This window comes from Mus caroli, unplaced genomic scaffold, assembly GCF_978045245.1.
Source record: "Mus caroli unplaced genomic scaffold, Mus_caroli_1 scaffold_14, whole genome shotgun sequence".
NCBI classification, from domain to species: Eukaryota; Metazoa; Chordata; class Mammalia; order Rodentia; family Muridae; genus Mus; species Mus caroli.
Genome location: NW_028227269.1, coordinates 81,556,099 through 81,572,560, shown reverse-complemented (window position 1 = coordinate 81,572,560; position 16,462 = coordinate 81,556,099). Strand labels below are relative to the sequence as shown.

At 45.2% G+C, this 16,462-nt stretch overlaps 1 protein-coding gene across 6 annotated transcripts in view; it reads right to left on the bottom strand.

The window, feature by feature from the left end:
* The window catches only part of Rgs6 (regulator of G protein signaling 6), a 540,717-nt gene that overhangs the window by 97,638 nt on the left and 426,617 nt on the right, over positions 1 to 16,462 (bottom strand). For all 6 annotated transcript variants that reach the window (XM_029484451.2, XM_085830530.1, XM_029484450.2 and 3 more), the window contains 5 exons: positions 15,908 to 15,958; positions 12,142 to 12,248; positions 10,983 to 11,034; positions 3,409 to 3,473; positions 439 to 515 (listed from right to left, as the gene is read on the bottom strand). In XM_029484451.2, coding sequence (XP_029340311.1) covers positions 439 to 515; positions 3,409 to 3,473; positions 10,983 to 11,034; positions 12,142 to 12,248; positions 15,908 to 15,958 — 352 coding nt within the window. The remainder of the gene's footprint in view (positions 1 to 438; positions 516 to 3,408; positions 3,474 to 10,982; positions 11,035 to 12,141; positions 12,249 to 15,907; positions 15,959 to 16,462) is intronic.

Genomic DNA, 16,462 nt, shown 5'->3' with positions numbered 1-16,462 from the left:
TTCCATGATACATTGAAGCCTCCACAAACCATTTGCCCAAATGAACCTTTCTTCCCCTAAGTTGCTTCTGCTACAGAGTTGAAAAGAGCGATTAAGTTTCAACATGCCAACCTATGAAATCAAGATCTCTAATGAACCTGGCCTGGCATTTTCCAGGCTCTTATCCTGGAAGTCTTATGGAAATCTCCTGGGCAAATGGGTACATCTTTTAGCTCTGCAATTGGAAGGATCCTCCTTGTGTGATGAAATTGTCCCAGCAAGACCTTGGTTCCAGACATGAAACCTGTTCATCAAGATCTTCCTACTCATTTAGCTTCTCCCAGGGAATGGGAGAGATTAAATTAGCTGGAAACTTCACTTTGGGCCCCCACACCCTCACAGCATCTCCAGACACCTAGAGAGTTTTCTCTCCCAGAGGCCTCTGCAGTGTTCACCTACTTCACTTGTGCTTCTGCTTGCATAAAGATGAATTCCCACTTCCTTGCAAAGGCCCTCTGGAGTCTTGCTAAGTTTTCCTGGTGAGAAATAAAAATCAATAAGATGGTATTAATCATCATAAGCTAATATATTGACCCTTATACTTATTACAGGACAACCATCTTTTTGTTGTTGTTATTGTTTACTTCCATCAAAATAGCAGGGTCCCATACTGAAGCTACTGGGCACGAACCCAATTTGACTTTGCACCAGGCTCTGATGAATTGTTTAACTCTTAATGTTCATTTATAAGTGCATTGAGTCTGAAGTCTCTGGTTCGCCAGATTAATCTCTTTCTGGGTATTTATTTCCAGAACACGACTCTCATAGTACCTGGTACAAAGGCTACTGGGAATTTTGCCTGGTGGCTGTTAGGGCAAGAATGTCATAGTCATCCTACAGCAAAACCCAGGATGGAACTCTTCAGGGTAACCCTTCTGCTGGGGAAGGGCAGGCTGCAGGGAAGGAGACCCAGAATGCTTTGCAGGAGCACTTTTTAAGGTCAGGGATTTAGAAGTGGATCAAAGAGGGTGACAGTTTGTGATGTTCATGGAAGGAAAAAAATCAGAAATGAAAAAAAAAGAGGAAAGAAAGAAAGAGAGAGAGGGAGGGAGGGAGGAAAAGGAAGGAAGGAAGACAGGGAGAAAGATCCTTCATCCAGGATCATCTTTAGAGGGAAGAGGAGAGGTTCTTCTCTCAGCCTACATACTTCCCTACTGGAGCCTTTAGGAAAGTGAAACAAGCATTTGACAGGTCCTCTAATGATCCCTCTAATTCTGATTAATGGAAGACTGGGGCCTGTATTATGGTATGTATTTCCATAGATCTCATGCCAACACTAATTGATTACCCTCATTAGTGGATTATTACTATAAAAGGAGCTTCACTCAAGGAGCACACAAATTCCCACCTATCACCAAGGCTTGGGGTGCAAGTACGTTTAGAAGAGCTTTGATGTCTGTGCTCTTTGTAGGAAGTCCGGTTGGTGATATTGAAATGTCAATCACTTGCAAAGATGGTGGACTGTGAGACTCTGCTGTGCTGTAGAATACTAGGCAGCTATTAAAATTGCAATCTGGTCTACTATAACATAAAGTGATTCCCTAGATGTTACAGTCTGTGACTAGAAATATATATATATATATATATATATATATATATATATATATATATATATATATTTGGTTTAGTTGCCTTGTTGGATTTGGGCACTGGGACTCAGAGGAGGCAGAGCCTGGTGGAGCGGAGCCTTGTCGTGTTTCTTTTGGAAGACTGGGGCAGAGAGGGGCTTTGGGAAAGTGGCTCTGAAGATGCTGTTGATTCTTGAGTGTCTCCACCACCTTTAACAGTCCTTCTCCTCCCCTAGCTGTTGCCTTTTGATCAGTTCAGTTCAGCAACACCTGTACCACACATAGTGCATCCTGGGAGACGGGAAGGAAAGTACCTGAACATAATGGATTTCCCTGGGTCTCTGTGATACCCGTGAAATGTGGTATGGCAGAGAGAGTCTGCAACCAGAAGCTAAGCATATATTCACAATGACCCATGAGTTTTCATGTTCTCAGTTTTTTCATTTTCAAACTCTTCCAAGTGGACCTAGACCCAAGTGGGGAAGCGCGACGTCTAATTCTTGCAAGGACGTACATCTTATGGACAAAGATAGGTGAAGGTGAGTGGACAGAGAAAGGAGATCTCTCTTGCAACGGGTGCCTTGACTTATCTCCTGGATCGAATTTTGTTCTTGGATTCTGTCTCTACTACCAAGCTCAGGAGAGAGATATAAAGGTGAAATTTAAAATCTTGATCTTAAACTTATTGTACAGAAAATCTGACAATTGGCCTTCCAGAAAAAACACTGGGAATTCCCAGCATATGTATTTAGTTGTATAGCAGAGTCACCTCCCATGTCCCTTGGGATAGCTCTTTGTGCTCAGATGTGGTTACCCATCTGTTTCCCCTCGTGATATATGTGCTGTCTTTGCGAGAGTATCAGACAGTGGAGTGGATGGCTTAAGATTGGATTCTGCCATTTTGCATGTTGCCTTCAATACCTACCAAGTCGTTGTGTGTAACAGGAACCAGTCCTTTTACTGCAAAATAACTATGTATGGATGTACATAGGTAGTTTAGTCATTTGTCTATTAAGATGTTCTTGAGTTGCTTTCAGCCTTGGGGCACCACGTACAAAGCTAATGTGGACAGTAATATGTTTTGGTTTTTTTTTTATATGTGAAATTTATCTCTACTTGATTATGTGTGATAACTATATATTCAGCTTTAAAAGAAACTGCCAAAACATACAAATTTTCCCCGTTCTCCCAGGAACACAGAAGAACGTGTACCACATGCTCACTGTCACTTGGTGTCACTTAAATCTTTCATCTTAGGCATTCTAAACCATGTAATGGCACCTCACCCTGGCTTCAGCCTGCTTCTCCATGATGAATGGTGTTGAGTATCTTCCAATGTGTTTGCCACCCTTTGTCCTCTTTGGTGAGGTATCTGCACAAGTCCTGTGCCTGTTTTTATATTCAGTTGTCTGTATGTCTGTCTATTTGTTTTGATGTACATATGAGACAGGGTCTTGTCACATAGCCCAGGCTGGTGTAGCCCAGGTGGGCACAGCCCAGGTTGCCCCCAAACCCACAATACCCCCGTCTCCTAGTCTCCTCTAAGTGCTAGGACTCCAGGTGTGTGCCACCAGGACCCGCTTGAGCTGTTTATTTTTAGCTGTTGAAGTTTGAGAGTTATTTCTATAAAGATGCAATTTGACTGCCATTCAAGAGAAGCTGGTGACAAAGAAGAAACAGAAGCGACATCCTTCCGACTGTCTGGAAGGAAACGCAGAGGGGAGAAAAGGAAGAATGCAGGCATCTACAAAACTTCGGGGATGCTGCCCCTTCCACCAGGCCTGGGAGACCCCGTACTCACTGCTTCGTAGTCAGCCAGTTCCAGCCTTGCTTTGTTCTGCATCGTCCTCTTACAGAGATAGATGGCTGAGGAAGGAGAGAAGCAATAGCCACATCAGCCCAACAGTGCACTGGAATGAAGTCAGCATGAGCCTGCCCTGCCAGTCACCGTAGTTTTATGTCAACTTGACACAGACCGAAGGAGAATAGAGAGCCTCAGTTAAGAAAATGCCTCCATGAAATCAGGCTGTATGCAAGCTGGTGGGGCATTTTCTTAGTGATTCAGGGGAAGGGCCTAGCCCATGGTGGGTGGTGTCACCCCTAGGTTGGTGGTCCTGGGTGCTATAAGAAAGCAGGCCGAGCAAGCCAGTAAGTAGCACTCCTTGTGTGTGGCCTCTGCATCAGCTCCTGCCTCCAGATTCTTGCCCAGTTTGAGTTCTCACTCTGACCTCCTTTGGTGATGAACAGTGATGTTGGAAATATAAACCTTTCCTTCCCCGGTTGCTTTCGGGCAAGCTGTTTCATCCCAGCAATAGCAACCCTAACTAAGATACCCACCTAGACCATGCTAATGCCCAGCTGTCCAAGAGCAACAGCTTTTTAAAGTGGACGTCCCTTCTTCCCTTCACGATGCATGGAGCACCCTCTACCTAGAGTGACCTTTTACATGCATGGCCATGGCCTGCACTGCATCCTGTTCATAGGGTTGCAAATTCTGCCCTTTCTAATCCCACCTTGTCTTGTCAACCTCCTCTCCTTTCTCTCAAAAGCTTTACCAGGCCACCATTTTAGCTCCACATGTAGAGGCCAGGGTCAACCTTTGGTGTCTTTTCTCAGTTGGTATCTGACTTGTGTTTTGAAACATGGCCTCTCAGTGGGGCAGGGGGCTTGCCGGTGGTACCATCACTGGCGTGTGCTTCTGTCTCTACATCCCCAGCACCAGTTTACAGGTGCATGCTTTTCAGGTGGTAAGGGCCTTGAACAGAAGCCCTCAGACTGCACATCAAGCATTTGACACTATAACATCTTCTCAGCACAGCCCCACTGATGTCTGAAAAGCTAGCCCACTGCTTCAGAAAGCAGCCATGTACCCTCGACTACACAATCCAGTCTCACTGCCTTCCTGTTAACAGGAGTGTTCCCTGCTCTAGGCTGAAGGCTCTTTAGGGATGCAGGCTGTCATACTCAGTGGCAGCCCTGCCCCTGGTCCTCAAGTATGTTCTGCCAGGGAAAGAGGAGAAAAAAAAAACAAAAAAACAAAAACAAAAGACAACTTAGGCCTGTCCATCCAGGCTAAGGAAGGGTTTTCGACCCCACATTACGAGACCCTTCTTTCTCAGACATGGTCTTCACGGTTTCCTCTCTGTCTCTGCCTCTCCAGGGTTGTCTTCCTTTTTTAGTGTCAAGGGAAGGACCCAAGGAAAGCAGGGGATGACTGTTGCGAGCGACCATGAGGACAGACCACAGACAGACTGGGCCTGCCCTGGAGCCTGACACCGTTCTTATGCTCTCTACAAGATACCTTGCCTTGCTGGTTGAAACAACTGACTGGTTTTGTTTGTTTGTTTGTTTGTTTGCTTGCTTGCTTTTTTTCTGTTTTTTGTTTTTTCTTATGCTTCTGGGAATTTTGTGGCTGGTAATCTTTCCAGTATACCCACAACTATGTATTCTACAAACTGTGCTGAGCAGGGCCAGCTGTGGTTGTTTCCAAATTTGCTCAACAACAACAACAACAACACACTCATACACACACAAAGACACACACAGACAAAGGCACACACAGAGACACACAGACATACATAGATACACACACACACACACACACACACACACACACACACACCCCAGACCTTTATTTTGACTTAACAATTTTTCTATTTAACATCCATGGGAAAGCTGACTGGATCTATCAGAAGCCACAGTTATGGATGACAGATTTTGATCCCTTCCTAGGCTACGTGATGTGGGATGTGTCACTCTTTTGGGAGGCTGGGCCACGGTGCTCACAAGCTCACAAGGGGAAAGAATTAACACCGTGGAGCGTGCCGAGTTGCTGAGTGAGTGAGTCTGGTAGCTGGGTGTGTATTTTGACTTGGGATATTTTCAGGATACACTGGGAATACCAAGATACAACCTTATCATACATCGAGGACTATCTGTATCAATGAAATTACTGCTAAAAAGAAAGAGTGGTTGTGCCTCTGAAGACATTGCTAAATGGCTTGGCACGAGCTAATGAATCTAGAGTGTTGAGTGAGGTAATTGCTGGTGAATTTGTTACAGATGAGGCATCTGAAAAAAAGCAATAAAAATGTAGGAGGGGCCGATATTCATGTGGTTTCAAAAATTCTTAATGCAGTTTAACAGCTTTCAAACTGGATGGTTTGTTTAAGAAAGAAAACCAAGTCCTTGGGATCTACCGCCCTTAATCTTACTTCATAGGCCGCCACATGTATGTTCCTTTGTATAACTTATATTCATCTAGAGCAGTGGTTCTCAACCTTCCTAGTTCTGCGACCCTTCAATTCAGTCCCTCACATTATGGTGACCCCAGCCATAAAATATTCATTGCTACATCATAACTGTAATTTTGCTACCATCTGTGAACCATAATGTAAATATCTGTGTTTTTGATGGTCTCAGGACCCCTGTGAAAAGACTCCCAAAGGGGTCTTGGCCCACAGGTTAAGAACAGCTGATCTAGGGCTAGAGAGATGGCTCAGTGGTTAAGAACACTGACTACTCTTCCACAGGTCCTGAGTTCAATTCCCAGCAACCACATGGTGGCTCACAACTGTCTGTAATGGGATCTGATGCCTTCTTCTGGTGTGTCTGAAGAAAGCTACAATCTACTCACATACATAAAAACAAACAAACAAACAAACAAACAAACAAACAAATAAATATATCTTTTAAAAATGAACAGCTGATCTAGAGGGCTGAAGTGTGTGCATGCCATGTCTTCTGAGTTCATTAGCTCTTGCACTGAACTGAGCAAGCAGAACTCTGCATTGTGCTAGGTAAAGAACTGTCCTCTGAGCACAAAATACCCGGCTCGGCTTCTTGGATCACAGACAGCCTGTGGGATTTGGGGCAATCAAGAAGGAGGCTTGGCATGCCACCTGCCTCATCTCCATCCCTGGTGAGCCAATGGAGGCGGCAGTGACTTTGACAAAGCATTTGCTACTGGTCAAATGTGAAACTCAGAGATGGGGGGTGGGGGGACAGTTTACCTCAGTGGGTAAGGATGCTTGGTATCCAAGCTTGACGACCTCAGTTCGAATCCCCAGAATTCATGTAAAAAGTTATAAATGAATATATGTGGGTGTGCGTGGCTGAGTATTCTCATAACTCCAGTGATGTCAGGAGCAGAGCCAGGAGGCTGACTGAGCTCACTGCTCACAAGTCCAGCTCCAGGATTAGTGGGTGACCCTGGATCAAAGAATATGGTAGCCAGTGATAGGGTGGATCACCTGATGTTTTCTTGTGGCTTCCACATGCATACAAGTAGGTGTCCCCTCTGCATCCACTCCCACACACATATACAACTCTCACTCCCCACAAAATATATGGATCAGGAAGGAGCAACACGGATTTTGACTAAGAGTTTTATGAAGGTAGGATCAACCTGGTTCAGAATGACTGGGCAGATCCAGGGGTGCTGAGCAAGGAATACAAAACTCAAGCTGCGGCTGTTAACCAGGAGCCCACAGTCTGGACTTCCAGCCTGCTTCCCTGTGGCTGATGCCACACTGGGGACCTGTCACAGGGATGAGGCACTACTGGTGTTTAGGAGCTTATCTGTACTCTTGGGTCACCTTCTCTAGAGTTCTGGCTCCAGTGACCTCTAGTGGTGAGGGCCAGTCCTGCAAGAGGACCTCTGGGGAATGTGAAGCCCTGTGGTTGGCTTGTCCTATTTGATGTTTTTAGTAAAAACAGTTATCTCTCCCTCCAAACCTCATCCTGGCTTCACTTGGATGTGGTCACTCTACTGTGTCACCATAACAAGAACGCCTCCTGTTTAACATACGAAATAGGAAACAGATTCACATACTATTAAGACACAGGGACTGGGTCAGTGAGGTGACTTGGTGGATGAAGGCACTTGCTGTCAAGGATCCATTTCAATGTCCCTAAAACCTGACCCATTCATGCTGAGTCACCAGGACAATGGCACCTGCTTATGCTGAGCTTACCAAATGCCTGGCTCTCCCTCAGGGACCTTTCAAATGTGGACTCCACACAGTCCTCATGATAAGTCTACCCGGTAAGTTTGGTTAGAATCTCTATTTTGCAAATAACTTGCGCAAGTCATTCCTCGTTGCTGGGCGTCCTAGAGGGCTTATTTATTTAACCATTAGAACTTCTATTGTATAACTTGCCTGGCATCTGGATTCTCAACTTGACACCTAGGAGATGAACTTTTGGGCTCATCTGTGAGAGCGTTTCTGGGTAGGAGAGACTCATTCTACATGTGGATGCATGTACTAGGGTCCTGTTCTAATCAAAAGGAGATACAGTGTGACCAGCTGCCTCCCCCTCCCCCTCCCCCCATGCCCCCTGCAGCCATGCCTTTCTATGAGGAAAGCCAAACAAATGCTTAAGTCTCTCTGGCTAAGGCATTTTGCCACAGCAGTGAAAATAGGAGCAAACACAACGCCCCTCTCTACCGATTCCACTTCATTCATCTTCCTCACCTTTCTTGTCCCATCATGCCACTGTTCCTGTTGGGCCAGCAAGACTGTGACTTGGTCAGATCTGTGACGTAGATGCTAACTAATGCTAACATTAGCTAATGTGACATCCTTAGCTAACATTTGTTGAATGAATAAAAGTTTCCAGTCCTTGATCAATCTAATTCATTCTTTCCCTGAATTCTTAGTTTCAGCCTTGCCTCCTTCTGGGGAGAGGACCATCAAGTAGTAAGAATTTGGCATTACTGTAGCAGTACCAGTATCAGCCTCCACACACCTTACCCTGTCACATAGCAAACGTTACCTGTGTCACTCAGTCTCAACAAGCAGAACCAGGAACCGAACAATGATCGAGTTGTAACTTTAATATGAGGTTCTAAGGCACAGAGATCACAAAGGACCAGTTGATTCTGGGGGGTCCTCTTTACCTGATTCTCTCATGGAAAGCTGCCTTTTCTGACTAAACTGTCTCAGGGCTTCTTTCTTTTTATACCCCATACCCTGATTTTCCCGCTTGACACTTTGCAGTAGACCGAGGCACAGACTCATTTTATGTTAAGGGGATCCTGAAATAATCTGCTTTTTCCAAATCTGCTGACGCTGCCCACCAATGTTCTGAAATAGAAATCTGTAGAGAAAATTCTGAAAGGGAGAGAAAAAAATCTGTCCTTCCGTACTTAACAGGTAAGATGGTTGGTTATATTTTATTCTTATTTTGATCCACGTGTCTGTTCTGACTCCACCTCCTGGTCCGGGCTTGAGGGGCTCATGCTGGGTAAACCAAGCTATAATTATTCAAATGAAGAGACAGGGCCACCCTGAGCAGTCTTGAAGCATTGGTTCTTATGGCCAAACATGGCTCCTACTCTGAGCTGGAAGCCTTCCTGGACCTGATCAACCACTATATAGAGGACAGACTCTGGGAGGGCCACAGTGTTGTCCCAGGACAGATGGGTAGCCAGGTAACACCCTGTCCTTCACACACATACACACACACACACACACACACACACTCACACGCCCTCTTGACTTATCACCTCATTAACCGAAGCCTCATCTGTTTTACATATCCAGACTGTTCTCAGTGGCCTGTTTACATTCCACAGACCCGTGCCTCAGAATGGTGATGCATCCTGCAGGTCTCCCAGACAATCCCCCACCAGCCAGTTCCTACAGCCACAGCTGCTGTCCTGTCACTCTGCAAAGCTTCAGGGAAGAAGCTCTTGGGGGTTACTGAGTGCCTTGGCCTTCAGGAGAGCCACAGACTAGACTGTACCAGTGGCTGTAAGGATGTCAATAAAGTGGGTGGATGCTGTTGCTGGGGTCTCTAGGCAGGTCATGCACAGGAGCAGGAAAGGAAAGGGGATGGACTCACTCAGATCTGAGTTCAAATTCTACTGTTTCCAGGGTGACCTACTGATCACCTTCAATGAAGAACCAGAACCATGAACTGGAGAGATAGCTCAACAGTGAAGAGGTTTTTTTTGTTGTTGTTGTTTTTGTTGTTGTTGTTGTTGTTGTTCTTCCTGAGGATCACAAATGGGTTCCCAGCACCCATATCCAGTGGCTCATCACAGCCTGTAACTCTGGCTTCAGAGGATCTGATGCCCTCTTCTGGCCACCATGTGTACTGCACACATGCGGTACACATACACAGATAAACACCACATACACATAGACAAAAATAAATAACTTGAAATACTGTATGGCAACTTGTAAAAAAAGGAACGAGGACCAGACTGAAGTGTAGATTAGCACACATGAGGCTGTGGGCTCCATCCTAGTGCCGTAAGAGAACCCACTTAAATCCAAACTAAACAAGCAAGAAGATCTTAAGTGCTAACAAAACCCCAAATGATACCACAAGTAAATATTTACTGATCAACTCCTTCCCTCGTGGGTCTCACTATCAACTGGGAATTCAGTCAAATGTGACCCTGTGAGAATATGGACTTTCTGGGTCTTGAGTTCATTACTTCAAGTTGGAAACAATATAATTTCTTCAGAGAACTGTATGGAGATATTCAATAGTCTCCACTAAGAGTGTGACATAGATCTCACTGAGCTCTGCTGGATAAAGATAACTCAATTTCACTATTTGTTGTAGTTGAACCTGGTTCTGCTTCCCAGCCCCATACTCCCAGAATTAAGACTCAGACTTGAACCTTGGCCATATAGCTAGGTTCTATTCTGACTAGATCATAACTTAAAACAACCCAATTATTTTAACCTATATTCTGCCATGTGGCTGGTTACCTAATGCTCAGGTACCATGTGTCTGTCTTGTCACCTCTTTTCGGTGACCCCCCCCTTCTCTGTCCCAGAATTTTCTCTCCCTGCAAATGTCCTACTCTATTTCCTGCCTGAGCCATAGGCCATAGGCTTTTTAATTGACAGGTGACACATCCATACAATGAACAAGATATTCACTCTACAACTATTTCTCTAGTCCAAAGTGACAGCTGCCCACCCCTCTCTTTCTCTCCTCCCCATCTCCGCCCTTAACTTTCAACTATCAAAATCACCCAATGAGTTAAAGTAAGTTTTTATAAGTATGTGAAAACGGAAAAGGCCAGGGGAAGGCAGCCCTTCCTGGGGCTTTGCTCCTAAAACAAACAATAGCCCCTTCCCCGGTTTCACATAGCATTGCCATGGGGTCCTGTCTCTTCTAGCTCCACTGCACAAGCACTGGTGATAAAACTTGTTCCCTTTGCCCCTTCTCTTATGATAACCATGCCTCTCAGTGTGCTATGCTTTCATTCATTATGTGGAACAGGGAATTGGATATATATGTCAGAGTCAAGACCCGTTTCCCCCAGCACCGTGGTGGCCAGATGCCAAGCATTTGTCTTGGAAACTCCTGTGGGTAACAGGAAGTATGGGTCACATGATCAGTTCTCACCATAGTCCGTGTTTTCAGGTTCCCAGCAGTTTGAAGGCCAGAAGTAAGGCGCCTGAGAAAGAACACATGGCGTCAGAATCAGGGTCAGAATTTGTAAAACTGAGAAATTTAAGTTGTGGGCAGACACTTCGTGTCCTGCCATTTCTCCTTTCGTGTCTCTGAAGAACTGTTTCCCAAGGCCTTTGCCCTAGACTTTGACATAGCCCCCGACTCTCTGTCTCTACTCCTTCTGAGGCAGAGTGGAGGAGAAGAGCTAGCAGTGTGTGAGGAGGGTCCCAGAGCAGGCAAGAGCTCACTTGGGGTGATACAAGTCAAGGACTGTTCTCTCAGGCTCCCTCAAGCTCAGCCTCTCAGGCCACCCAAAGCCAAGGCCATTCTCTGAGTGCCCCAGCTCTCCTTTGTAAGATGGGTGGTGTCCACTTCAGTAGCAGCTTTTCTCCCAGAAGAAATAAGGCATGATATCTGTTGGTCATCCAAACGCTAGTCCTCCAGTTGTTCAGAAGACATGAGGTGGTCTTGGGATTGGAGATATGGCTCAGGGATTAAGAACACTTGCTATTCTTGCAAAGGACCCGGATTCAATTCCCAGTGCCCACATGGTGCCTCATACCCATCTGTAACTTTAGTTATAGGCCACCTGAAACCCTCTTCTGGGCCCTACGCATGCACATGGTTTATGCATACATTCAGGCATAAGAGAGAGATAGGGACATATAGAAGGAGGCCTCATAAGTGAAAATAGTGTCCTTATTTTTAAAAAGGCTTGAGAGAGATCCTTCATTCCTTCCACCAGCTGGCAAGTGCTATCTATGAAATACAGAGTACTCCCCCAGCAGACACTGACCATGCTGGAACCTTGAACTTGGACTTCCCATCCCCCAAAGCAGTGAAAAATGAATTTCTGGTATTTATAAGATATGTAAGAGATTCTATGATCACATCCCCAAGGGGCTTAGACAAGTGTCCCCAAATACTGTAGGCTGTCAGCGAGGGCCTTTCAACTGCTCAAGTGGCTCAGCCAGTGGCTAAGTGAATGAATCTCTTAGAATTCCCAGTGCTTCAGGGGGACACACACTCTCCTAATCATGCCAAGCTATTGTAGTGGTTCTAATCTGAAGAAGCATAGTGATGAGCCGAAGGGTCCTTCCAGCAGGCCTACCTGGAAACGGTAGAAGGTGCCATCATCCTTCATGGTGAGAACATGGTCTGAGATTGGGAAGATGTAGCCCTGGGCGGCAATAAGGCTTCCCAGGTGTATTGCTTCAACTGCAAGGAGAGAAAAGATGAGAAACCAGACCATTCCTCAAACATGCGCTGGCTTAGCAAAGGTGACTAGAGGTCACATCACATCTACCCCTCTAGAGCAGCGTTCTCAATCTGTGGGTCATGACCCCTTTGGGGAGTCAAATGACCCTTTCACAGGGTCACCTAAGACCGTCAGAAAAAAAACCCAGATATTTAATTATTATTCATATCCGTAGCAAAACTACAGTTACAAAGTAGCAATGAAAATAATTTTATGGTTGGGGGATCACCACCACAGGAGGAACTGCGTTAAAGGGTCACAGCATCATGCTGTAGGCGATGGCACCAGATGATGAGTCCCCCTGCTCATGGTGGGCATGGGAGGAGGCTAACACTTGAGAAGGACTGTTGTGCGTCTGGCCTCCTCTGAGAATCTGACGATGTTTAACCACTCCTTCTCCACAACCTTCTAAAACACTCAGATCTCACATCACATTAGAGACCAAGGAGGACCCAAAGGAGTGAGGTATCTCTCATGAGTGCTTAGCAGTGTCTGGTGCAGGGATGATAGCCAGAGATCTCCTGTTTTATCATCCATGGCACCTGGGGTGCAGACAGTCCTGTGGTCCAGGTCCTTGTGATATGACAGTTCCCTCGGTGAGGACAGTGCCTTTCCTTCTCTGATGGACCAGGGCAATCAGATTTCCCAGGAAATCAGAGGAAGGAGAGTGGGCTGGGCAGTGCCGCAGGTGACAAACATGGTGGAAAAACAAGTGTTTCTGCCTAAGTCGACCTGCTGCTTCCTTATTTCAGCCCCAGCCATAAACACATTTCCATCAGCAGTTAAGATTTTAGTTTGTTTGGAAAGGAGCCCACACAGGAGGGGAGGGTGGGACCTTAATACTCATATACACCTAAGACTCTCCCCAAACCTCAAAGTATTTTTTGTTAGTTAGAAGGTAAGTCATGGGCATGGAGTTAGATGAGTTCTGAGGGCCTCTAACAGTGACCAGTTTTATAAGCTGTGTATTTTAAGTCATTTGTCTTGCCTGTACCTATAAACCTCAACTACAACCCAGTGCTCAACGAGTCCCCTTGAAAGCAGCACCCATCATGGGTGGACTCAGAATAAATGATGTTTTATTTCACCTGCTTCCTGATGACAAGTTTGCTTTTAGATTTTTCTATTGCTGTCCCTATGTATTCATGTAGAATTTCTTTCAGGCCCGCCCCCCATTGGAGGTCAAAATATTTGGATGCTCAAGTCTTGGTATCAAATGGTATCATGTTTGAACAATCTGCTTACTTTCCTATAAACTTCAAGTCACCTCTAGGTTATCTTGATTCCCTAACACAGTCTAAACACTGTCTAAGTGCCATGGAAACCACTGTTATATGTTTAGGGAATAACAAAATGTCTCTGATTGTAGAGCATAGATACATTTTTGTAACAAACATTTTCAATCCAACATTAGTTGGCTTCAAGGATGAAATTCTGGATACTGGGAAGTCCATACATGTTTCAAGGACCATGAGCCAGGTGGGATGTCACAGGTCTGTAATTCCAATACCTAGGAGGCTGAGGCAGGTCAAATGAGAGGTCAAGGCCACCCTGGGTTACATGGTAAAACTAACCAACCAACCAGCTAACCAACCAACCAACCAACCAATCAGCTAACCAACTAACCAACCAACCAGCTAACCAGCCAACCAACCAACCAACCAGCTAACCAGTTAACCAACAAACCAGCTAACCAACCAACTAACCAAAGCCCTAACACAAACAAAGGAAAGAATGCCAGGTCTAGTAACAGGGAAAACTCCATCATTTTCCCTTCCCCATGCAAGACAGCAGATGAAGATCCTGAAAGAAGGTAATGTTGGGCCACTAATGATGGAGCTAATGCTTTTGCTTTGACAGAGGGGTCAGCATTGGGTACACCAGCTTCCCAGGTTGTGCTTTGTGCCTTCCTCTTTTATTACCATCTGGAAAATTGTTTTAGCATCTCCCTCCTGGCCAATTCTCAGAAGCCCAAACCTGGCCCAACATCTCGATGTCCTCCCAAAGGTGTCAGAGAAGAGCAGACCTTTGTTGACGTGACCTTCATCAGTCTGGACCCTCATCAGCCATTGCTCATACCAGGGCCACAGGAGAGTCTCACTTATTAAATTAGCTGAGTTAGAGTTCTCAGAATATTAATAATGATGATAACAACGAATACAATAATTCCTTCAGAAGGGCAAGGAAGTGCTCTTAGCAAATTCTACTATGAGAAATGGCCTTAGGTTAGCATGACAGTAAAAAGGAGCAGGGACTTCAGATGAATGTCCTCAAATAGCTAGATGCCTATCCAGGCTGACTGCACAGATGAGCAACCAGAAGCCAGACTGTCTGATGGAAACACCAAGGGAAGGAGATACCAAGGGGTCTAGATACTAAACGGCATAGTGCCTGTGCTTCTTTTCCTTGTGAGCTAAAAAATTCACTCAAATTAAGAATTTTTGTGAGTTGCCAGAGTGGCCACTGATCCAGGGCATGAAAAGGGCCAGGGTCACTTCCGACAACCACTCGCTTGTTTCCATCAACTTCATTTAATTGAATTACTTGAAATTGCATTGTTAAACAACTCAACCGTAGATTAACAATGTCAGGTGAGAACGCAACGCCGGGGTGGCATATCGATTTCAACAGAGAATCAGAATCAGAGGCCTGACATCTGGTGTGAGCACTTGCTGTAAATTCTCAGAAAGCACGGAGATTGGGGTTCACTTCACTTGTGTTAACTTTGTCCTCCGAGGAGGGTCATTAAGAACATCAGAGGAGAGGGCTGGGTCTATGTAGCTCAGTGGTAGAATGCTCGTCCAATAAGAACAGGCCCTGGGTTCACTTGGCACTCATGGGAACCCCAGAGTAGATAACTGTAAGTGTGATCTTTGAGTGTTCATAACACCAGTGAAACCAGACAAGTGAATGTATGCTGAATGCAGAAGGCAAGCCATAGACTTGCAGCGCACTGGTGAAAAGCAACTTTAGCTGCCTAGAAGTTTCTTTCTTTTTTTTCCTGGAGGCATCTCCCCCATTTTCTAATTAGACTGTAAATTAGACATTTTTCTGAATATTTTCTGATGGAAGGGCAGCTGTGGGAACCGTCTCATTGATCAGAGTTTTGCCTTTTTTTTTTTTTCTTCTTTTCTTTCTGGTGGGCTTTGCCTGGTTGAAATGCACAATTAGAGTTGAAAAAAAAAATCACTTCCTCACTCCTTGCAGGAGCGGAAAACAGAAGGAGTTTTAGCAAATAATTAAACATCTTAATTGTGGATCAGACAATCTAATTTTAAGAGCTGCTTCTAGAAGGCTGCTCGGTGACAGGGCTACAACTTATCTTTAATTGCTACGGCTAACGAGAGAATTCATCTCATTTCCCACGCTATTGTGATGAGCTCTTTGGCATTCTAAATAGTGGCTCACTTCCTCAAAGGGTGATGATTTTTTTTTAACGTGATGATAGACATTCAGTGGAGAAAATGAACGACTTCTATCTGCAAATACAATGATCCCACATCCTGGACCCCACAATGATAAGCCTTCTTTTTAAGACTGTAGGAGCCCCTTGGAGAAGTTGGCTATGGCATCTGTACCAACACCAGGGCAGGTAAGGGCAAGGTCAAGGGTCAAGTACCTGGGTCCTCTATGGAAAGGTTCTTCATAAGCCACTGCACAATGTCAGTACCTGCAAGGACAAAGCAATCGCAGTTGAAGATCTCATTGGTAGCAGACGTAACGTCTTCACCAGAGTCCTAAGCCATCCTAAGCCCAGCAGCACATAGCCCAAGAGATGCACAGTATTGACACTTTCCCATGGTACCCAGCCTTTCCCATCCACTGGAACATTTCCACGGTTATGATGCAATCATTGTTACCCCTCCTTTCCTTCCTTCTTTAATGGACAAGGCTTTGGTGCATCCCAGGCTGGCCTTGAATTTTCTATACAGACGAGGATGCTGAGATCCCAGTCCTGCACCACCATGCCTAGTTTCTACAGTCCTGGGGTTCAAACACAGGGCTTCATGCATTCTAGGCAACCAATTGAGCTGCACTCCCTATATTCCAATCCTTTTACAAAAAGGGAAGAAAAACAAACAGGAAAAAGAAAGGAAGAAAAAAAAACACAACAAAACAAAACCTACTGACCAAACCAACCAACCAAACTAAAACGAAAACTCCAAATTCACTT